This window comes from Pristis pectinata, chromosome 31 (assembly GCF_009764475.1).
Source record: "Pristis pectinata isolate sPriPec2 chromosome 31, sPriPec2.1.pri, whole genome shotgun sequence".
Taxonomy (NCBI): Eukaryota; Metazoa; Chordata; class Chondrichthyes; order Rhinopristiformes; family Pristidae; genus Pristis; species Pristis pectinata.
Window position 1 is genome coordinate 7174060 of NC_067435.1, and position 23796 is coordinate 7197855.

General features: G+C 45.3%; 1 protein-coding gene across 1 annotated transcript in view; it reads left to right on the plus strand.

Moving 5' to 3' along the window:
• The window catches only part of notch3 (notch receptor 3), a 168322-nt gene that overhangs the window by 103330 nt on the left and 41196 nt on the right, over positions 1–23796 (plus strand). The window contains exons 10-18 of the mRNA XM_052041847.1: positions 7245–7358; positions 11075–11308; positions 13865–13975; positions 14170–14362; positions 15547–15692; positions 17098–17211; positions 20113–20232; positions 20395–20547; positions 22056–22284. Coding sequence (XP_051897807.1) covers positions 7245–7358; positions 11075–11308; positions 13865–13975; positions 14170–14362; positions 15547–15692; positions 17098–17211; positions 20113–20232; positions 20395–20547; positions 22056–22284 — 1414 coding nt within the window. The remainder of the gene's footprint in view (positions 1–7244; positions 7359–11074; positions 11309–13864; positions 13976–14169; positions 14363–15546; positions 15693–17097; positions 17212–20112; positions 20233–20394; positions 20548–22055; positions 22285–23796) is intronic.

Consider the following 23796-nt stretch of genomic DNA (forward strand, 5'->3'; position numbering starts at 1 on the left):
ACTGAGCCACAGCAGGCAAGGAGGCACTGAGACATGATCGGTCTTGGGTTTGAGGCAGTGAACTCACTTAGGTTGGGGAAGCAGCACAGGCGGAGAGGTTAGGAATCACCCAGTGCATTGCTGGTGGTTGCTTTCCAGTGTCTAGTGGGAAATCTCAGAGGAGTGGGATTGGGGTTAGTTGTCAGTACCTTCCGAGCTCATCAGGTTTGGGATTCAGGAGGTATTTGGACCACCAATCTACCAGCGCCTCTTTCTGTTGTTTCCTTTTTGCATGCATTGATGCAATTCCCTTTGGTAAGTTCACACAACATCCCCACTGCCCTTTCAGAGAGCATGTTCCTGATCACCAAAGCCAGTGTGAAGAACCCTCATACAGCTTCTGAATGTTATGTCTTCAAGTTTGTGACTCTTCACCACAGAAAACAAGTTGTCCAAACCCTTCTTGATTTTTCACATTTTAGATAAGATATCTATATTAGTCACATGTACATCGAAACACACAGTGAAATGCATCTTTTTGCGTAGTGTTCTGGGGTCAGCCTGCAAGTGTCGCCACGCTTCCGGCGCCAACATAGCATGCCCACAACTTCCTAACCTGTACGTCTTTGGAATGTGGGAGGAAACCGGAGCACCTGGAGGAAACCCACGCAGACACGGGGAGAGTGTATAAACTCCTTACAGACAGTGGCCAGATTTGAACCCGGGTTGCTGGCGCTGTAAAGCGTTATGCTAACCGCTGCACTACCGTGCCTGCCTTTACTAAAGTTTCCTCTCAACCTACTCTGATCAAAAAAGAATCCTGCCTTTTCCAAATTTTCCACGCAATTGAATCCCTTGCCTCTCACACCATTCAGGAAAATTGCCCACTCGAGGGAGCTCCCTCTCCCTCTCCCGATATGTTCCTTCCTTTAAACCCACCCCTTTGGCCAATCTTCCAGCAACCTGGGATCATTCGCTTTGCCTTGATATAAAATTAGATTTGATGCCACACCCAAGCAGTACATTGAAACACTTCACTTATTGGAAGTGTTATATAACTGCAGGTTTCTGTCCTTGCATGCTGTCCAACATTACCCCATGGTAATGCAGAAATGGGAGGGAGATAGTGTTGAGGATTTCTGGTCTTTGACTGATAAAGCACACCCGTGAGATAAAGTTCAGACGAACAGTGGGGAAAAATCCAGGTGAAAAGGCTCTTGGGAACTCCTGCCAAGGGCCACTTGAATTTTTATTTCACCACAAGAAAATGTCACAGTGACACCAGTGAGCAACAGCCACTGTGACTGATTTTGTCTTGAGTCCAAGATATACAGTTCCCATGGCAACAGTCCTGCCGGATCCATGGAAATATCATCTGAGGAATGCAGCTGGATACGGTCGGATAACGTTAGATTAAACGAAATGTTGGGATTTTTCAGAGGTCCTGGAAATGTACCAGCTGTCATTCACTTCCCCAAGGAGAGTGTCTAGGCTACCCTTTGGGGTGGTGTGTTGGAACAATGGAGAAGGCAGCATGGCAAATGGCTCCATTTACTGCCCTACAGCACTGATAGAATCTTACGTGGTCTCAGAGTCTTTAAGTCGTACAACATGGAACAAACCATTTGGCCTATTGTCTGCACAGACCATCAAGCACTTGTTTACTCAAATTGTACACTAATCCCACTTTATTCTCCCCGTATTGCCATCAACAACTTGCAGCTGCAAATTAACCTCCCAACCCGCACATCTTCGGGATGTGGGAGGAAACTGGAGCACCCAGAGGAAACCCACGCAGCCATAGGGAGAACGTGCAAACTCCGCGCGGACAGTGCCGGGGGTCAGGATTGAACCTGGATCGCTGGAGTTGTGAGACAGCAGCTGAGCTAGTGTGCCGCCCAGACAACACAGAAGGAGACCATTTGGCCCATTAGTGCCTGTGCTAACTCCTTGAAAGAACATTTCCCCATAGTGCTGAAAACAACTCCTTTCCAAGTATTTGCACTATGGGAACTACAATCAAATCTGATTTCTCCTCCCTTCCAGGCATTGCATTCCAGGTCATAACAGCTGATTGGATGAGCAGTGACTCCCACCCATCCTCCCCCACCATGATTCACTATCCATTGACATTGCTGTTTTAATGATATCTAGAGAAATGGGCTTTTGACACTGATTGCTGCTGAGTAGTTGAACCTAGACCACACAAACAAGCAGTGAGAGGTTCACATGTAAATGATGGTTACACACTGCATTGCCTTTCTGTGTGCATAATGCTTCCCATTCATAACCCCCTTGCAGTTCCAGGTTCGTCCCCATAAATAATTACTAACTAAATTAGCGTATTTCTTGATCCAGAATTTTATTTTATATGTGTGCTGCTGAAGTTTGTAATTTTTACAAGAAAACTTGAAGATTTGCACTTTGTGCAATCTGCTCACATCTCTTGAGGACATCGTGTTGTTTCAAATTCGTGAAATACTTTCTGATGTGGTGACTCTTGTATTCTGGACCAACAGTTGATCATTTTGGTCCCACAGATAGCAGTGAGGTTAGTGACCAGTTCGTCTGAGTGGTAGAGAGATACAGCACACAAACACCCGGAGGAAACACACGCAGTCACAGTTAGAGCGTGTAAATTCCACACAGACAGCACCTGAGTTCAGGGTTGAACCAAGATCCATGGAGCTCTGAGGCAGCAGCTTGCACTAGTTGTGCCACTGTGACGTTTGTGGTTGATTGAGGAAGAAATGTTGGTCAGGAACCCAATTCCCTCCAAATTGTGCTAATGGGACAGTAAAGTAAGGATGTGGACTCCTTGGTCAGAGTGGTTCTGCTCTGCATCAGATCCTCACCATTACACTGCAGAGTCATCTTGGTGAAATAACAGCTTGCATTCATACAGCACGCAAATCTTGCCAAGATGCAGGAGCTCTTCACAGGAGCTTTTTGTTAATTCATTTTTCATGGTCTGGGCTTTGCTTGTAAGGCGAGTGCTGTGATCCAACCATAAGTGCCCTTGTAAAGATGGTGGTGAGCTACCTTCTTGAACTGCTGGTAGAGATGTTCCCACAGTACTTCTAGGAAAGAGTTCCAGGATTTACACCTTCTCTTAGATGCTTCCTAAAGCCCACCAGTCCCACCAAACCTTTCAGTCACCTTGACCACGTCACATTTGCCTTAATTGCGTTACTAAGAAGTGTCATCAGGATTCTCAGTATAGTAAGATAGTGCAAATTGTTGGTGACAAAGAGAAGAGCCAATAGTGTGTACCAAGGACTGGAGTTGGTGATGGAGAAATGTGGCTCTGTAGGCCTCAAAGAGTTAAAGACTTGAGTGTCTTGCATACTTACACTGTCCAAACTGACTGGCTGATCTTCTGCCCAAAAAAAAATTAGCTAATTGCACTGAAGATCAAATTCCAGATTAGAAAATAGATTGCTCTGAGTACCGAAATCATTTTCACCAATACAGTCCCTCCCCTGTGTGCTGCTTGGTAGGTGCCTAACTCGTGAGAGGCCTTCAGACCAGGCATCACCAACTTTTCTTGTAACTGTGAGGTTATTCAGGGGTCAGGGTGTAGTATACCCCAGCCTGTCCTTTGAAGAAGCTCACTGTTGGTGGCTGATTGACAAGAGGGGCCGTGTCTGTTATCTCCTTGAGGCAGACAATGTCCCAATTGTTCTGAAGGCCTCTGCTCCCCTCGCTTGAGAAGTAGCTGCTCTTAATGAGAGGGAGGCTCAATTCTTTTAGGCACAATTTACATTTGGGGCAGACACAGGGCCCCTCATATGCTCACTGTGTCTCACATGCAACCATTGACGGTCTGCTTGAAGGAGCAGCACCTCAGAATACAGCTGTCAGATTCAGTCAGTCCGCCCGGTGCTCCCGCTCTCCTTTCTTATTCTGAATTGTCACCCTGCTTTTCCTTTCTCAGTAAGCTGACACAGGAATACATTGACAGAGAGCTCCCAAGTTTCTGAATACATTTTTTGTTGCGATTCTAGCGAGCAGTGGAATATAAATTTCAGATGTAAATTTAGGCAATTTTGCTTAAAAAAAAATCCCTCAATTCCCCTCAGCTAAGTGATACTTGTGAAGGGGAACATGTACATCTGCAAATATCCCCCATGTCTTGTTCTCTTCCCAGTTATTTCACCTGGCCTGTTCTTGCATCTCAGCCCACTGGGTTTGCATTGATTACGTCCAGGCTTCTCCTTACCTGAACTGCGGAGAGGAGTTCCTTGCCAGCATGAGGCAGTTGGCCCTAGTTACCCATTCAACCTTGGCCATGAGAAGAATCTTTCCCATTGAAGGCGAGTTCATTATTAGCCAGAGAAAAAAAAATTGATTCATGAACAAACACCGCCTGGTGGGTCAGTTGAGAAGCCATAAGCCAGTCAAAAGAAATGAAATACCAACATTCCTTTGATCGTATGCAGCAGAACCCCAAGGGTATTTGGGGGAACCTTACCTGTGCCGTAACTGACTATTATATGCTATGACACACATACTGTATCTTTCACATTGTAAACTTTCCTGTTTACTGGGCAGTGTTGGAAGGCTCTTTGATTTTAACAATATCGGTTCATTAAATGTTGACTAAAGCCAAATACACCTCAGTTATGTGATGGAGAGTGCAAATCAGCAAAGGCTCACACAGGTACCAGATCCTATCTCGCCACTTCCCCACAGCAGTGAACTACTTGAGAGTGCGGCGTTTATTGCATAAACCAGCACGGGGATTGCTCAAACTCAGCAACATCCCACGTACACAGGAAGTTGGATGACAAGTTAAAGTGGAAGACAAGTTAAACTAGAACTAGTGGACGTAGCCTCAAGATTCAGGGGATTAGATTTAGGACGGAGATGAGGAGAAACTGCTTTTCCCAGAGAATTGTCAATCTGTGGAATTCTTTGCTCAGGGAAGCAGTAGAGGCTACCTCATTAAATATATTTAAGACACAGATGGATTTTTGCATAGTAGGGGAATTAAGGGTTGTGGGGAAAAGGCAGGTAGGTGGGTCTGAGTCCATGGCCAGATCAGCCATGATCTTATTGAATGGCGGAGCAGGCTCGACATGCCAGATGGCCTCCTCCTCCTCCTATTTCTTATGTTCCTATGTAAAGTGAAATACAACTCCATTTTTTTGGGTATTGACTGAGGTTAAGGGGGTATGCTGGTGGTTGGGGCAGGGGAGGAAGTTGCCGAGGATGACCCATTGGCAATTTTTTGGATGTTGAAATGGGATCTTCCATCCCTAATGATCCAAGACACAGTGCTTCTAACAGTGCAGCACACCTTCAGAATCACTCTGCAGTCCATATTGTCTAAAAGAAAGTATGAAGTGAATTTTATTAACACAAGTTTTAACCATGATTTTGTGCCGAACGACTCTTACTCATATTTGGATTCTGTTGAACATGGCATTCAGTTGAATTAGCAGCTTATATTTTTAAGATTGGGTCATATACAACATGCTGTCCTCAGTTACTGACCACATCAAAAGTGAATCCAGTGATGCAGTGGTTAATTGACAGGACTAATATTGTGAGACCTGGGCTCTTGATTGGAATACCTGAGTTTGAATTCCACCATGCCAGCTAGAAAATTAAGTTCAAGTAATGGACTAAAATCTGGAATCAAAGGCTGTTGTCAGTGACCCTCTCCTGGAAACATCGGGATTGTCAAAAAAGGGCAAGGTTCATTCGTGTGCTTCAGGGAAGGAGATCTGCTGTCCTCACCTGGTCTGGCCCATATGTGACACCATACCTGAAACAGCATGGTTGGCTCCTAACTGCCATCTGAAATGGCTTGAGCAAGCCACCTGCTCGAAGGGTAATTGGGGATGGGTAATGCTGGCAGTGCCCACAACCTGTGGACTGATCGAACTGTTAAAACAACAAGCACAGTGAATTTTGAGAATACAGGTTGACACATTTTGCCCAGCTTTCTATTTTTCGTGTCTTTCTTGAGTTTGAGGTATCTCATCACAGAATTGGTTCTTTCATTCAGTAATGAAATAGGGAACGTGCTTGCTTTTTTTTTGGAACTTCTCCACAATTTCAAAGTCTCAACTTTATAACCGATGAAATACTTATTGAGGTGTAGTCACTGTTGTACAACAGGAAAACTGTTGTACAACGCTGTTGTACAACAGGGCCCCACAAGCAGGGATGTGATAGGCAGATAATTTCCTTTATTGATGTCGTGTCAGTAATCCATATTTGCCAGGGCACTGGGGAGCATGCCAATGGATTTCTTCAAAATAGTGCCCTGAGATTTTTCTCCTCTCATCCAGAGGATAGCCCCACTGACAGTGTAGCATTCCTTTGGTACTTAGCTGCAGTGTCAGCCTGCACTTTGTCCTCAAGTCTCCAGAGTGGGACTTGGACACAATCTTCCAAGTCAGATGTGAAGACATGGCTAAGCTACAAAAAGAGACTAAAGATGGGTGCATTGAAAATAATCTGTGAAAAGGTTGGTCAGTTAACCATGAGGGGTTTGTATCAGTCTTGTAGGATGTGCCATTCCACTGATCCCACAGTACAACATGGTTACTCTCACTGCCAGCAACAGCATAGTTTTCTTGAATACTGTCCTTTTTACAAAACACATTGGCTACCTGAAGTTTTGTCCCTGCTCTCTCCTTTGGGGGAAGCTGGGAAGATGGAACCACGGGAGAGCTTTTGAACCCTAGGAACTATTTGGTTGATACTAAGAAGATGTTGCCCTCGGTGGGAAATCCAGAGGCAGGGGCCATAGTCTCAGTATAGGGGGATTATCTATTTAAAATGGAGATGAGGAGTAATTTCATCTGTAAGAGTCATAAGTCTTTGAAGCTCTGTGCTTGAGACCTGTGGATGTTGAGTCATTCAGGGCTGAGATGGAGATTTTTGGATTGATGGAGAATTGGGGATTGGCTTGAAAATGGAGTTGACCAAAGATCAACTTGTCCACAATCTTATTGAATGATGGAGTGGGTTTAAGGGGCTTTATTTACGGCCAGCTCTCTTGTGTTCACAGGAAGGGAATAGTAGGCATGTAACAGTCTGCCAGTAAGTCTGCTTGAAGTCAGTAATTGGTTTACGGTGAACCTTGGTCCTCACAGAGGGTTGACCTATTTAACACTGCTGGGCTTGTGGCCTGCTCTGTCAAGAGCATAGGAACAATAGGCCATTCAGCCCTTCGAGCCTGTCTGGCCATTCACTGTGGAGATTGACAGCAGGGAACACTGACCTCTTTTCTTCCTTTCACTCTGCAGGCTTCACTGGAGCGATGTGCCACATTGACATTGACGAATGTGCAAGCACCCCCTGCCAGAACGGAGCCAAGTGCATCGACAGGCCGAATGGATACGAATGCAAATGTGCAGAGGGTGAGCCCCTGACCTCCTTGCTGTCAAAGCCTTGGACCGCAGACAACCAGTTATCACAGACACAAGGCATTCAACTGCTCTCCTGGCTGTTCAGCAGTTCCTCAGTGCAGTTCTGCTTGCAGTGCCCCCCTTGGTCAAAGAGCTCAACTTTGTGCCTTGATTACCTGAAGAGTTGGGCACTTGGAAAATCGAGGCTGGTGTCTTTGGAGCTATAGCTGTCAAAAGTCATGGGGAAGGAAATTATTTAATTGCACAAAATTGCTAATAAACCCTCAATTGCCTGAGGAGGATTGAATGTAAAACTAGCTTAATAATGCAAAAAATGGCCAAAGATAACTTTTTTTTGTGCATTATATTCTCCCTTTATCCCTCATGCCACCTTCTCTCATTCCCCAGGTCACTCACTAAAAGGCTCTGATCACCCTTCGTACCTCCCCCCAAGAACAGACTGCCAGTGGCAGTAAGCTATTCAATGCCCAATCCCCTTCCTCCTCCCGATCTATACCCACACTACCCCAGGAGTTATCTACAAGTCGAAGTGATGTATATACGTTTTGAACAATCCTGCCATCTTTACTAAAGCGGATGCAGTTCTCTCATGAGTTTTGTTGCAACTCCTTTCACCCTGTTGCACAGCTCAACATTGCACTTGACAGGTCAAAGTGCAAAGGGTGCCAAAATAAAATCTAAACTGTTTATATTTCTTTGTAGTTGAGTCTCAGCAGCTAATATTTATCCTCCCACAGTTATTTCAATGATGAAGCCTTTTAAGGATACCCTCACATAAAATGCATCTGCCTTTGCTCAAATGTCAAAGTGGAGGAAACAGGAAGAAAAATATTGAGGCTGTCAGTGAACATGGGGCCTGGTATTAAAGATCTTTCAATTACTTGAAATCCAGGTTTAGTACAAAGGTTTATGTCAGCCCAGTCAAAGGGTTAGAGGGAGGCTTCTTCTGTCATTTTTCAGAAGATGTTACATTTATATACAGATGAGCGGCGGAGAAATCAAACCCTATGTGTGGACTGACACTAACAGGGCCTTTGAATTAGATAAAGCTGCATTGTTCAGGCAAGCCTGATTAGTATTCACAGGATCTAAACGCAGGCACCAGGGAAGCCTGTTGGATATGATGTCCATTGTGCAGACAGCTCATAGAATATTCTGTCGAACAATAGCAGGTTTGTGCAATTTTTCCACACCCCCCCACCCCTATTTTTTTTTACTCCCTGCAAGAGGGGCTCAGATCAGTCCAGAGGTGATGCATGGAGGGAATGTGAGAACCAATTTTGCTGTATGGTCATGTCAGACAGCAGCACACAGATAAGAAACAAAAATAAAACTCATAGGTTAGAAATTATTGTGACTTTGAATGCTTTTGGGTGCATAACTCTTGAGTTAGCGGATAAATGATTGTACGAACACTCAAAACCATATGTACATATACAAAATTGTAAGCAAGTCCGTGCACCATGTTGTACTCAGAAGACACAAGTCCTGGCCTGAGCAAAGCAATAGGGGTGTAGGATCAGGAGAAGGAAGGAGATTGTGTTTCCTCCTTGTTGCTCTGCAAACAGGCCGACCCCAGGTTATGGATGCCCAACTTATAGAATCCCCCCCCCGTAGATATGCATGAGCGTTTGAGAGACCGGCAGGATGGAGTTGCTGGCTGCTGCAGGGCTGCAGGCATCCTCTGGGAACGGGGCATTTCTGGAAGCCTTCTCTCCCTCCCCACCAGCCCCTTATGAGTCGCAGCAATCGGGCTGGGTGGAGCCGAGCAGAGCTGGGAGTGCTGAGCAGACACGCCCAGTCACCGAGGCCGGCTTGCTCTCCCATCACAGCTGCTTCCATGATCCTCTCCCGCGCACTGCTCTTGTTCAGTTACGGCTCACGAACAGTTTGGGTTACTGACATTTTACAAGAACGGAATTTTTTCCTAGCCCCGGGGACTGCCTGTAGTGAAATAGCCTACTGCCACTCACAGTCCATTCTCAGAGGGAGGTACGCAGGTTGATCTGGGCCTAACCAAGCAATGCAAGTGAGTACCCTGGAGAATGAAAGAAGTTGGGATGGAGTGTAGAGAGGAAAAGAGGGAGAATATCAAGCAGTGGAAAAAAAAGTAGATCATCTTTGGTCATTTTATTTTGTGGTACTTAAGCTGTAGTTGTTTCTGCATTCAACCCTTCTCTGTGGCAGCTCAATCCTTGTTCCTTTATTCATTCAATGGATAGGGACACTCATTGGCAGTGTTCACATTTATTGACCATCCCTAACTGCCCCTTGAACTGAGGAACCAGTTGAGAGTCAACCACGTTGGTGGGTCTGGATTTACAGACAGGTCAGTCTGGGTAAGGATGGCAGATTTCCTTCCCTGAAGGATATTGGTGAACTACATGGATTTTTAAACAATTATTATTGCTGCAACTGACCAGAATTTCTTACGAGATTGCATTTAAATTCCCCAACTCATGTCTCCAGTGCAGAATGCTCATTGGTAGTTGAGTAACTTCACCATGATGCCAGTGTACCCAACCACCAGAAGTAGGAGCAGTTGTTAGCCATGCAACCCGTCAAGCCTATCATGGATCATCCTTGTGCGTGTTTCCTTCTGATCCCCATAGAAGATTCCTTTCACATCCAAGAATCTGTTTCAACTCATTGATAGAGCCTCCAGAGCCCTCCACACTGAATAATTCTGAAGGTTTACAGTCCTCCAAGCAAGGAAACATTCCCCACTTCAGTCCTAAGTGGTGGACCCTTATCGTGTGGTCCCCTAGAATGACCAACTAGAGGAACACGTCTCCTCATCTGCCTTTCTTATCCCCCTCAGAATCTTGTACATTCCAATTGAAACATAATCAGTTCCAAGTGGTGAAGTTGAGACCACCACCAAATCTCAGGATTACGACAGGACCTGTAGAGTTCTCACTTGGCAGTGTTGTCCACATTTCTCAATTGAGTTACGGCTTGATTGCTACTGACAGCTGAAAGTTGCATTTCATGCCTTACGTTAATCCCGAGGGTGAAGCTTTAAGCTTTGTTTTGAAGCCCTAGCAAGCCCCAAACTGTGCTCAGTAATCTGTCACCCAGGGTAATTCTGACTTCCTGGAGCAGCAGTGTGATCCTCTCTTTAGTTATCAACAAGGTAAGAAAAGAAGGGACTTGTATTTGTGTAGCACCTTTTATGATGTCAGGATATCCCAAGGTACATGTAGCCAATGAAGTAGGTTTGAAGTGTTTGTAAGACAGGAAAGTAAGATTATATTTCTCATAGAGTTAATACAGCATGGAAACAGGCCCTCAGTCGCACTGAGTCTGTGCTGACCATGAAACACCCTTTAAAACTAATCTCATTTTATTCCCATCAACTACCTCAGATTCTGCCACTCACCTAAACTCTAGGAGCCAGTTAACCTTGCCCACCCACATATCTTTGGGATGTAGGAGGCAACCAGAGCACAGGAGGAAACAGTCTGAACATACAATCTCCACACAGACAGCACCGGAGGTCAGGATTGAACCCGGGTCTCTGGTGCTGTGAGGCAGCGGCTCTACCGGGTGTGCTACCGCCCAAGTAACAGCACACAAGCAACTTTTGATGCACTGTTCCACTGCTGGTTCTGACAGGCAGATAGGAGTTGGATCTTCCAGAGACTTTTCCTGCTCCACTCTCCACAACCTAACTTGGGTTCTACTGTTTAATTCCCCCACCGCAGGATTTGAGGGGAAGGTGTGTGAGAGGAACACTGATGACTGCAACCCGGACCCCTGCCACCATGGAACCTGCAGTGATGGCATCGCCAGCTTCACGTGCCTGTGTGAGCCGGGTTACACGGGCTACCGCTGTGAAAACCAGATCAACGAGTGTCACAGCAACCCATGCCAGAATTCCGGGAAATGCGTGGATCTGGTAAACAAGTACACTTGTCACTGCCAGCCGGGAACTTCAGGTAAAAAGCAACTGATTGCTTTCTTTGCCACAGCCGTTAGAGAACTTAGCCCCTTCTGCAACTAGCGTGTAAAGATTTCAGAGCATCTCCAGATAAACCACAATAAATATCCAGGAGGATAGTTGCACCTTTTTCCTCTGCAAATCTCAGTCTTATCTGGTGAACCAGAATGTTAGTGGCTACATGGCTCCCCCTGGTGCATGATGGGATTGATTTCACTTAACCAATTCAGCATATAGTGTAAATTGGTTTATTATTGTCATGCGTACTGAGGTACAGTGAAAAATCTTTGTTATGCATGCCATCCATAGAGATCATTTCATCACATCAAGGTAGTACAAGGGAAAAGCATAACAGAATGCAGAATATTGTGTTCAGGCAGGCAGTAAGGTGCAAGGCCAAGGCGAGGTAGATTGTGAGGTCAACAGTCCATCTTAATGTACAAGGAGTCCATTCAATAGTCTTATAACAGCGGGATAGAAACTGTCCTTGAGCCGGTGATGCATGCTTTCAGGCTTTTGTATCTTCTGCCCGATGGGAGTGGGGAGAATGTCCAGGGTGGGAGGGGTCTTTGATTATGCTGGCTGCTTTACTGAGGCAGTGAGAAGTGTAGACAGAGTCCATGGAGGGGAGGCTGGTTTTTGTGATGTGCTGAGCTGTGTCCACAACTCTCCGTAGTTTCTTGCGGTCTGGGGCAGAGCAGTGCAGTGTGCAAGTGACTTCTGGGAATCTGAATCAGAAACTATAGAGGTGCTGCTGGGTTGCGACAATGAGAAGACGGTGTTCCTGGAGTTTCAAGAGTTTCATTAAGGACTAAGGATTGAAAGGTTGAGTGCTACACACACACACACATGGCTTGAGTAATGCACACATTAAGGAATGATGTGATTGTATCAGAGAAGGTGCAGAGTCAATTTATCAGGACTGGTCAATTATAGCTATGATTGTTGGATAGGCTGGTTTATTTTCTTTAGGGTTGAGGATGCTGGGGGAACGGAGGGTTTAATTGAGGTGTATAATAGGAGGTGCAGAGAGGTCAAAAACCAAAAGGCATTGATTTAAAGTAATTAGTAGAAGGAGTTGAGTGAAGATGAAATAATTTTTCACCCAGAGGATGGTGTGGGTATCGAACTCACTGCCTGTAAAGAGCATAAACCTTCATCAATTTTAAACAGTGCTTGGATATGTAATTGAAGAGCCATGACCTGCAGGGTTATGGGCCTGGTGCTGGAAGGTGGTGTTTGGCTCTTTTTGTATTAGCAAAAACAAAAATGGGCTGAATGGCCTTCAGTGCCATAAGTTTTTGATGATTCTCTACTTGAAAGGCTTAAAGAAATAAAAAACGTGCTGAAAATGCTCTGCAACTTAACAAAGTGACCTGAAGCATTAACCGTTTCTCTCTCCACAGATGTTGCTGGGTGTTTCTGGCATTTTCTGTCTTTATTTCAATTTCCAGCATCTGCAGTCTTTTGAATTTCAATTAAATAAAAAGGAGCTAGAGAACTGACTTAACGTTGAGGCAAGCAAAGGCCATATAAATAGTTTTTTTTAATGCAACAATTAATTGGGATTTGGAGCTCTCTGTCTGATGGGCAAGGATCCAACAGCAGGCTCCAAAATGGAATTGGACAAATACAAGAAAGAAGAAGAATCGCAGGGCCATTGGACAAGAAGAAGGCAGTAGGGCAGAAGATCAAAAACACTGAAGATGCTGGAAATCTGAAGTAAAACCAGAGATTGCTGGGAGCACACCAGGTCAGACAGCATCTGTGGAAAGAGAAACAAGAGTTAACGTTTCAGGTCAAAGACCTTGCATCAGAACTGGGAATTAGGACTAACCGACCATAAGATATAGGAGCAGAATTAGGCCATTTGGCTCATTGACTCTGCTCCGCCATTCAATCAAGGCTGATTGTTTCTTCAACCCCATTTTTCCGCCTTCTTCCCATAACCCTTAACCCCCTCACCAGTTAAGAACTTATCAATCTCTGCCTTAAATACACCCAATGACTTGGCCTCCACTGCCCTCTGTGGCAAGGTATTCCATAGATTCACCACTCTCTGGCTGAAGAAATTCTTCCTCATCTCAGTTTTAAAGGGACATCCCTTTATTCTAAGGCCGTGCCCTCGGATCCTAGACTCTCCCACTACTGGAAACATCCTCTCCTCGTTCACTCTATCCAGGCCTTCAGTTTTAACGAGATCTCCCTTCATCCTTCTGAACTCTATCGAGCACAGACCCAGAGACATCAAACGCTCCTCACAGGTTAAGCCTTTCATTCCTGTGATCATTCTTGTGAACCTCCTCTGGACCCTCCCCAGGGCCAGCACATCTTTCCTTAGATACGGGGCCCAAATTTGCTCACGATATTCCAAATGCGGTCTGACCAACGTCTTATAAACCCTCAGCAGTGCATCCTTGCTTTTATGTTCTAGTCCTGCTCTTCTGAAGAGCAACTGACTTGCTCTTCGAAAGAGCCTGTGTGTACTGATGGACTAAACGGCCTCTTCCTGTACTCTTCCGTGATTCTATACAATTTGTACCATTAACTGCAGGAGTCAACTGTGAGATCAACCATGACGACTGCGCCAGCCAGCCCTGTGATTACGGGATCTGCCGGGATGGTATTAACCGCTATGACTGCATTTGCAAACCAGGCTTTATGGGTGTGTATCCCAGGCTCGTCAGCTGTTTCAGTCTCTGATCAATACAGTTAACTGTGCTTAGTAATACTGAGTTTGTGGGTTTGCAAGACTTGGTGGCACATGGGAGCCTTGTGCAATGTTTCCCACTGTCTTGTCCAATGCTGATGGATGGTGGTGCTCTTTAAGCTTGTAAAAATATCCCTCCCTTCATCCAGGTCCACAGTGCAACCTTGAAATAGACGAGTGCGCCTCAAGTCCGTGCCAGAATGGTGGCACATGCATTGACGGCGAGGACAGCTTCTCCTGCCTGTGTCCGGAGGGTTACCACGATCCCCTGTGTTATTCCGAGGTGGATGAGTGCAGCAGCAGTCCCTGTGTGCATGGATCATGTCACGATGATGTCAACGGGTGAGGCAATAAGGGAGTCAGAGTGGGGGGACTTGCCTTTCAATCTTCTCCCTTTCCTCAGTTTGGAAGCAGTGGCTGTGGTCTGAGAGCCCATCTCAGCTCAATGCTCCCCCTGTCTCAGAGATACAGTGTCCTTCCTGGGCAAGTGAAGGAGTCGAGCCTCTGTGGGATTGGGTGGAGCAATGGTTAAACACTCTGTTTCTATTGGGTTCGCTGGGAATTGAGCAGTGTGGAAAACCATCAATCCCATCAGCTTCCTGACGAATGCGTTTGGGTGAAGTTCCTCCGTAAGGATTTTGCTACATTAATGGTTGGTGGGGTCAGTTGTTGTGGTCTCCAGGACAGGGATCATGGATCGGAGATCTGGGGAAGGAATCCTCTGTCTCCTTCACTTCAACTTTTAGGAGCAAGGTTGATTCTCGCTCCAGCCGACTAAATGGAGCAAGTTTTTCACTCTCCTTCCAGTGGGAGAACTCAGCTTTCTTTTATAGCTCCGTTCCCCTCTTCCTCCCTCATTTTCTTTTTTTTGTTCATTCTTTTTTCTTTTTTTCTCCCATTCTGTTTTCCTCTCTTGCTCCCCCTCTGTATCTCGTGCTCTGTCTCTCTCTCAGGACCTCTTGCATGTGCCCTCTTTCTCTCACGTGCCTCTCCTTCATGCTTCCCTTTTCTTGCACTCTGTTAGTTTCTCTCGTTCTTGCACTGTCTCTCTTTTCCATGCTCGCTTTCAGGATGCTACACTCTTTTCCATGCTGCTTTGTTCTCTCGTGCTGCCACTCTCTTTCTCACGCTCCCCCTCTTTTGCTCCCTCTTTCTCTCACCCATTGTCTCTCTCCCTCTTGCATGACCTTTCTGTCTCTATACCTCTCTCTTTTTCGTGCTCCTTCTCTTGCACTACCTGCCTCTTTCTCTCATTCTCTCTCTCTTCCCTCTCCCTCAAGCTGTGTCTCCATCTCTTTTTCATGCTACTTGGTGCTCTTGTATAGTTCATTTTTTTCTTGCTCCTCTCCCCTTCTCTCTCTTTCTCGTGCTTTCTTTTTCTCTGTCTCCTTTAGCCTATTCTTGCTCTCTTTCTCTTCCTGTCCGCTACTTCCCCACAACCCCCGACCCCATTCCTCTTATGACTCTCCAAACACGTTCCGATTTTTTGTTCTTTAACTAAGTTAATTGCAACAACTTAAATCTAGGTACAAGTGTGACTGTGAGGCAGGATGGACTGGAATGAACTGTGACATCGACAAGGACGAGTGTCACTCCAACCCCTGTCAGAATGGAGGGAGCTGTTCTGACCTGGTGAATGGTTACCTTTGCAAATGCAAAGAGGGCTTTCGAGGTGCGTAGAGAAAGATTTGTATAACTTTATCCTAGCCTCCAATTTGTATTATAGGCTCCTGTTATTTAAGAACATAAGAAACAGGAGCATAAGTTGGCCGTCTTGCCCTTTGTACCTTCTCTGCCATTCCCCGAGAACATGACTGATCTTCTCCCTCAGCTTCGTTTTCTTACACCATCCCCATATCTGATGGTTCCCCTAAGATCCAGACACCTACTGATCTTTGTTTTGAATTGTCACTGTCTGAGCCTCCACAGCTCTCTGTGGCCGAGAATTCTGAAGGTTTAGTACCTCTTGAGTGAAGAAGTTTCTGATCTCAGTCCAAAGGGGCCTACCCCTTAACTCTAGGACTTTGACTCCCTGGTCTGAGGTTCCTCAGCCAAGGGAAGCATCACCCCCACATCCAGTCTGTTGAACCCTCTAAGTATTTTGTATGTTTCAGTGAGATTACATCTCATTCTTTTACGCTCTAGTTTACCCATCTTATATGGCAAACCCACCATCCCAAGGTCACCGTCCAGATGAAGGGTCTTGACCCAAAACGTCAACTGTCCATAGATGCTGCCTGACCTGCTGAGTTCCTCCATCTTTTTGAATGTTGCTTCACTATCCCAAGTACCTGTCAAGTGAATCTTTGCTGCACTCCCTCAATGGCAAGTGCATCCTGTTTTTTATGGTATGAAGAGCAAAACTGTGCTCAATGCTCCAGGTGCAGCCTCACCAAAGCCCTGCACAACTGCATTACTGCTGCACTCAAATCCCTCACAATAAAAGCCATCATACAATGTGTCTTCCGAAATACTTGTTGTTTCTGTATGTTGGTTTTCAGTGCAATATATTAACAATGAACTGTTGGTACAGAAGGACCACGTTATGACAATTCTCAGAAAGATCTCTCCATGTATTCCCCTCAGCTGCTCTTTTCCAATGGCCCTGCACATTTCTACTCCTTTTATGGTATAAAAAAGGATAAAATCAAATTTCTCCAGAAATATTAATCTACATATTATTGATCTATATATCATTTAAAAGTGTGTAAAATGCTCTCATGAAATCTGGTTTCACTATAAATATAACACGATAAAATGAGATTTATGTAATTGGATGTTTGATGGTCAAAGTGGACCCAGTGGGCTTTGGAACGCATTTTCATGCTGTCTGACTCAAAATTCCCTTTAGAAGTTGCAATTGAACCATGTCCCTTTCAAGTAGAGCATGGCAGTTCCTAATAACTCCCAGCACAAAGACAAATTCTCATCTAACCTCTTTTAAATAAGGGACACAGATGCTTGTTTTTATTACTGAATATCATGTGCCCCCTTCAAGTGCTCCTAGCCTGGAGGTGGCCTGCCTGTATGACAAAATGCAGACCATGCAAACAACGCAATTTTGTTTCTTTACGCAGGCCAGCACTGCCAACTCAATGTCAATGATTGTGCCTCAAACCCATGCTTAAACAAAGCAGTCTGTGTGGATGGAATCGCTAGTTACTCCTGCCAGTGTGAGCTCCCTTACACAGGTAAGCATCCAATCTCAGGGGCACTTGGCTGTCTTGCTAGTTACTGCTGGCAACTGCTTTGATTTTAACTTCAACTTTAAATGTTTTCATCAATAAACAGCCCAGGGAAGCAAATGACCTGCAGATAGACACAATGCTGTAAGGGGTGTAATATGTTAACACTAACGTTTTGCTTACATATTCTACCATAGGAATACTTCCTGTTAATTATTAATATGAGTCACCCATTCATCCATCACCCGTGGCCTGGAATGCTTTCAGAGTGGTCTGGGGCAGTCGAGATTTGTATCAAGAAAACAACTTCTAGATTAAAGGGGAATACCAACTGTAAATGATACGGGCAAAAATTGGCGACCTCTTTTCCCTCGAGTTTAATTTGTCGCAGAATCACACAGAGGTTGAAACATGGAATGAGACAATTCAGCCCATTGAGTCTGTACTGATTTTGTGCAAGAGCAAACCAGCTAGTCCCACTCCCCATAGCCCTACAACTTCTTTCCAATTTTCCTATGAACCCACAATTGAATCTACTACTTCCCCTAGTAGTGCATTCTAGAAGCTAACCACATGGTCTATTAATGCAAAACCTTTTCCTCATGTCACGATTACTTTTTCCAAATCATCATTTTATGTCCTTTTGACATTTCTGGCAGTAAGGAGCGTTTCTCTAGACTGACTCTGGATAGGTGCTTCCTGATATTAAATACCACACAAGGATGTGATTAAGCTAGAGAGGGTGCAGGAAAGATTCCCAAAGATGTTGCCAGGATTGGAGGTCTTGAGTTATAAGAAGAAGCTGGGACTGTTCCCTGGAATGAAGGAGGCTGAGGTGTGACCTTATAGAGGTTTATAAAATCATGAGGGGCATCGATAAGGTGGATGGTCTCAGTCTTTTTCCCAGGGTAGGGAAGTCTAAAACTAGAGGGCGTTGGTTTAAAGTGAGAGGGGAACAACGTATAGGGGACCTGAAATACAGGTTTTTCCACACAGAGGGTGGTGGGTATATGGAACAAGCTGCCAGAGTAAATGGTAGAGGCAGGTAAAATTGCAATGTTTGAAGGACATTTGGAGAGGTTCATGGATATGTCATATAAGCCTCTATTCTTTGGGTTTACAAGAATGAAACGTGGCCAAAGATACAAAATTCTTAAGCAGGCTCAATGGGAGAGCTATGTTTTCCAAGTGAGGGATTTAGAGCAAGGGTCACAAGGCTCAAAATGAGAGGTAGGCATTCCGGGCTGAAGTGAAGAGATCTTTCTTCACTAAAAGGGTGATGAATGTTTGTAATTCTCTGCTCCAGAGGGCTGTGAGGCTCAGTTATTGAGTGCATTCAGACCTGAGTTTGCTAGATTTCTGGATGTTTGAGATATCTAGAGAAATGGGGATTGGGCAGGAAAGTGGTGTTGTGGTAGAAGATCAGCCTAAGGACTCAACCCTTTCCTTCGTTATGTTCTTAACCTTAATATTCGTAAAATACTTCGGGCTCTTCCTTGATCTTAATCCATCAATGATATATCATGTTCCCTCTTTGCCCTCCCAATTTTTTTAAGTATCCTTCTCCACTTTCTATACTCCAGAAGGGTCTCCACTGTTTGTGGTTTCCTATATCTGCCATATGCTTCCTTATTTTTTTTTACCTAGCCCTTGATATCCCGACATTCAAGACCATCCTTACCCTTTCACCCTCTGGGAATGACTCCCACTTGGTAAATGTCGACCCAACTGGATGCTTCCAGTCTACTTTTGCCATGTCCTGTCTCATGGTATTGAAACCAACCTTCCCCTAATTCAGGACCTTAATTCTCAGCCCATCCTTAATGTTTTCCATAACTACCATGAAATTTACAGCGTTATGGTCACTACCTCTAAAACAGCACTTTTGTATCTGGTTCCATCACTCCCCTTGGCAGCCGGTTCCAAGCACTTACCACCCTCCTGTGTGGGGGAAAAAAGCTTGCCCTGCACATCTCCTTTAAACTTTCCTCTCTCACCTTAAATACATGTCCTCTAGTATTTGACAATTCTACCCTGGGGAAATGATTCTCACTGCCTGCTCTATCTATGCCTCTCATAATTTTATAAATTTTTATCAGGTCTCCCCTCAGCCTCCGATACAACAGAGAAAACAACCCAAGTTTGTTCAACCTCTCCTTTTAGCTCATACCCTTTGATCCAAGCAGCATCCTGGTAAACCGCTTCTGTACACGGTAGCGTAGCGGTTAGCGTAACACTTTACAGAGCCAGCGACCCGGGTTCAATTCTAGCCTCTGTCTGTAGAGAGTTTGTACGTTCTCCCTGCGTCTGTGTGGATTTCCTCCGGGTGCTCTGGTTTCCTTCCACATTCCAAAGATGTATGGGTTAGGAAGTTGTGGGCATGCTTATGTTGGTGCCGGAAGCGTGGTGACACTTGTGAGCTGCCCCCAGAACACTCTACGCAAAGATGCATTTCACTGTTTGTTTCGATGTGCATGTGACTAATAAAGATATCTTAAAATCTAATCTACCCTTTCCAAAGCCTCCACATCCTTCCTGTAATGGGGCGACCAGAATTGCACACAATACTCCAGGTGCACACCATACCCATTGGATGGGTTTATAGAGATGGCCCTGTTCACGCCATTGGGTGGGTTTATGGAGATGGTCCTGTTAATGCCATTGGATGGGTTTACAGAGAGAGCCCTATTCATCCCATTGAGCGGGTTTACAAAAATGAGTCCTGTTAACACCACTGACTGAGTTGACAGAAAAAGTCCTGCTGATGTTGGTGAGTTTGCAGAGAGAGAATCCTATGAGCACCACCTGGGGGAGTTTAAGAAGACAGTCCTTACCCAGGGTGCTGTGAACACCACTCCCATAGACCATACAACCACAGGTGACATTTGTTCCTTTCTCTGTCTGCAGGAGAAAACTGTGAGAACGTGCTGGTTCCATGTTCCCCCAACCCATGTGAGAACGGTGGCTTCTGCGACCATACTCCTGACTACGAGGACTTTGTGTGCACCTGTGCAGTTGGCTGGCAAGGTAACGGTACACGGAAATCCTTCCCTGGCAGTGGGGACTGAAGATAATAACCTTGTGTGTGGTGCTAGTGTACCATGACCATTTACTGATTAATGGTGAGCGATCCTTTTTTTTATGGCTTCCTTTTCCCCCCCTCTCTCTCGCACACACCTACGCCCTCAGGACGGATCTGTCAAGTGGACATTGACGAGTGTGCATCCAACCCTTGCAAGAATCGAGGCACTTGCACCAACACGCTGGGGAGCTACATTTGTGCATGTGGGCCAGGCTTTGCAGGTCATGACTGTGAGACCGACGTCAACGACTGTAATCCAAGTGAGTGTTTATTAGCAATTCAGCAAATAGCACTTAATGCTTTAGAGCAACTTGTAGCAAAATTAAAGATTACTTAAAAGTTTTTTGCTTCGTCCTGAAACCAAGCAAGATGGAGGCTCTGTTCAGTCCCCAGATTAGATTACACCCTGTTGCTGAGTTCTCCTTGCCTCTCCTGACTTCTGCAACTTCCCCAGCCCTGTGGGAACCCTGGGCACCCCCACCTCTGAAATCACATCCCCCAGCTGACGGTAGCCACTCCTTCGGCTGCCCAGGTTTTTCATTGGTGAGGGAAAGCCGTTGGCCCAAAACGCGAGGCCAGAGCTCGCTCGCCCCTCACTGGCAGTACCAGAGCTCGGCCACCTGCTCTTTAGCCTTCCTGTGGCTCCCACGCCCGTCTGCTGAAACATGGAGCCGGAGCTTCGGTTCCAACGCATGCGACTCTCCCACTTTGCTGCGGGACTCAGCACTGAATCCAGTGGTGGAGACAGATGTGCTAAGCCGAGGCTGTGCCACATCTGTCCTTCAGCTTCACATCAAGGAGGGTCAGCGCGGGAAGATCACCCTGTCCATTTTAATGAGGGCACCGACCCAGAGTAAAAAGGTAAGTGGCTTAGATTTAATATTTTCCATTCATTTCTAGTAAGCTTAATGCTTTACGTTGCATTTATTTATTTTTAAAATTTTCTTTCAATAATTTTTTGTTTATTTGAAGTTTTTAATTGATTCTGTGTAAAGGCCTTTAACCCTTTAACAGCAGTGAGCTGTCAATGGCCATCAGGATGTTGTGGGGGCAGGGCCTTGTGATCTGACACCTGAGGCTTAATCGTTGCATGAAGCCCACTCAGCTCACAAAGAGGAATGAACTATTTGACCCATTAAATCTGTACTGGCTCCACCCCTGCATCCCCTCTCACCCTGCTAGTCTTTTCAGATGCTCGTCCAGCTCCCTCTTGAATGATACAACTGAATCTGCTTCCACTGCTATCCTTGGTAGTGCATTCCGGACTCCAAAAACTCTAACATTTTTCTTCATGTCACTTCTGGTTCTCTTGCCAATCACCTTCATTCTACTTCCATTCGCTATTGATCCGTTGCCAAGATGAAGAGTTTCTCTACCTTGACACTTCTTGATTTTAAATACCTCTCTGATCTACTTGCATCCTTTTGGCCCCTTCTTCTCCAGTTCTAACTAAGCTCCTTCATTCCTTGAATTATTTTAGTGAACCTCTTCTGATGCTTTTTAAAGTACATTCATAACTACTAACATACAGATTAGGAGCAGGAGAAAGCCGCTAGCTTCTGAGCCTGCTCTGCCATTCAATAAGATCATGCCTGATTTGATGGTAACCTCAAGTCCGCATTCCCTGTAATCTTTCAACCCCCTTATCTCTCACTCATAGGAGCTTGGTGAACTCAAATTGGCTGCTGCACTTCATAATAACTTCAAAGTACTCCGGGAGACTCAGAGAGATGAAGTGCTGACATTAATTCTTGTCTTCTCTCCTCAGACCCCTGCGTGAATGGTGGTTCCTGCATGGACGGTGTTAACTCGTTTGTTTGTAGCTGCCTGCCAGGCTTCACGGGCACCCAGTGCGCCGAAGAGGTCAACGAGTGCGAGAGCAGTCCATGCGGCAACGGAGGCACCTGCACAGACTACGTCAACAGCTACACCTGCAGCTGCAAGGCTGGGTTTAGCGGACTGCACTGTGAGAACAATATTCAAGACTGCACAGAAAGGTGAGTGAGTTAAGCATGCCCTCCCGACCGCACCACACGAGCTGTCGCACAGGCTTTCCATCAGCCCGAGACTCCCCAAACAAGGTGTAAATTGATTTTACAGTAGAGTTCTCATAATCTGGCACCCTGAGGACTTTGATACCGAACCAACGGATTTTCCTGGTATGTTACTGGACATACTGGAATGGGAATTGGTTTATTATTGTCACATGTACCAAGATACAGTGAAAAGCTTTTGTTTGCGTGCCATCCAGATAGATCCTTCCATTTATAAGTACATTGAGGTAGTAAAAAAGAAAACAAAATGCAGAATATAGTGTTCCAGTTACAGAGAAAGTGCAGTGCAGGTAGACCAATAAATTGCAAGGGTCACGATGAGGTAGTTTGGGAGATCAAGAGTTCATTTTTAGTGCAGCCAAAGTCAAAAAGTCAAAGATGAGTTTATTGTCACATGCACAAGTCCATGTGTGCACAGGTACAACGAAAAGCTTACCTGCAGCAGCATCACAGGCACATAGCATCCTATAAGCAGCATTCACAAGTGAAACAGAAATGTAAATTGTACACAATTTTTTTACAAGAAAAACACAATTAGAATTTTAAAAATGTCCATTTTAGTGCAAAGTGGTCATAGTGTTGCTAAACTGTAGTGAATTGGGTTTTGCCGGTTGGTTCAAGAACCGAATGGTTGAAGGGAAGTAGCTATTCTTGAACCTGGTGGTGTGGGACTTCAGGCTTCTGTACCTCCTGCCCGATGGTAGCTGCGAGAAGATGGCATGGCCCGGACAGTGGGGACCTTTGATGATAGATGTTGCCTTCTTGAGGTAGCGCCTCCTGTAGATACTCCCGATGGTGGGGAGGGGTGTGCCCGTGATGTATGGGGCAGAGTCCACTACTCTCTGCAGCTTCTTGCGTTCCTGTGCATTCAAATTGCCGTCCCAGACCATTATCCTGAAAGTCAGGATACTTTCAACAGTACATGTGTAGAAATTTGTTAGAATGTAGGTGACAAGCTAAACCTTCTAAGAAAGTAAAGACACTGTCATGTCTTCTTTATAATTGCATCTATGTGCTGGGCCCAGGACAGGTCATTTGACCTGTCGTATTTAGCGTATGAGACGTCTGTTCAAGAGTCTGATAGCAGCGGGATAGAAACTGTCCTTGAGCCTGGTGGTACGTGTTCTCAAGCTTTTGTATTTTCCACCCGATGGGAGGGAGGAGCAGAGAGAATGAGCAGGATGGGAGTGGTCCTTGGTTATGTTGGCTGCTTTCCTGAGGCAGCGGGAAGTCAATGGAGTGGAGGCTGGTTTGTGTGATGGACTGGGCTGTGTTCACAACTCTCTGCCGTTTGAATGGATGTTACTCTTATTAATAAGGCAACACATTTTTATTTCATTTTTTTTCCAAGCGAGTTCAAAAGGAGTGGGAAATAGAACCTGGTGAGCTTAAGCCTGCAAGTTTCAGCTTGTATGTTTCAGCTTGTCAAAGCTGTTCTGCTTTGAATGAGCCACA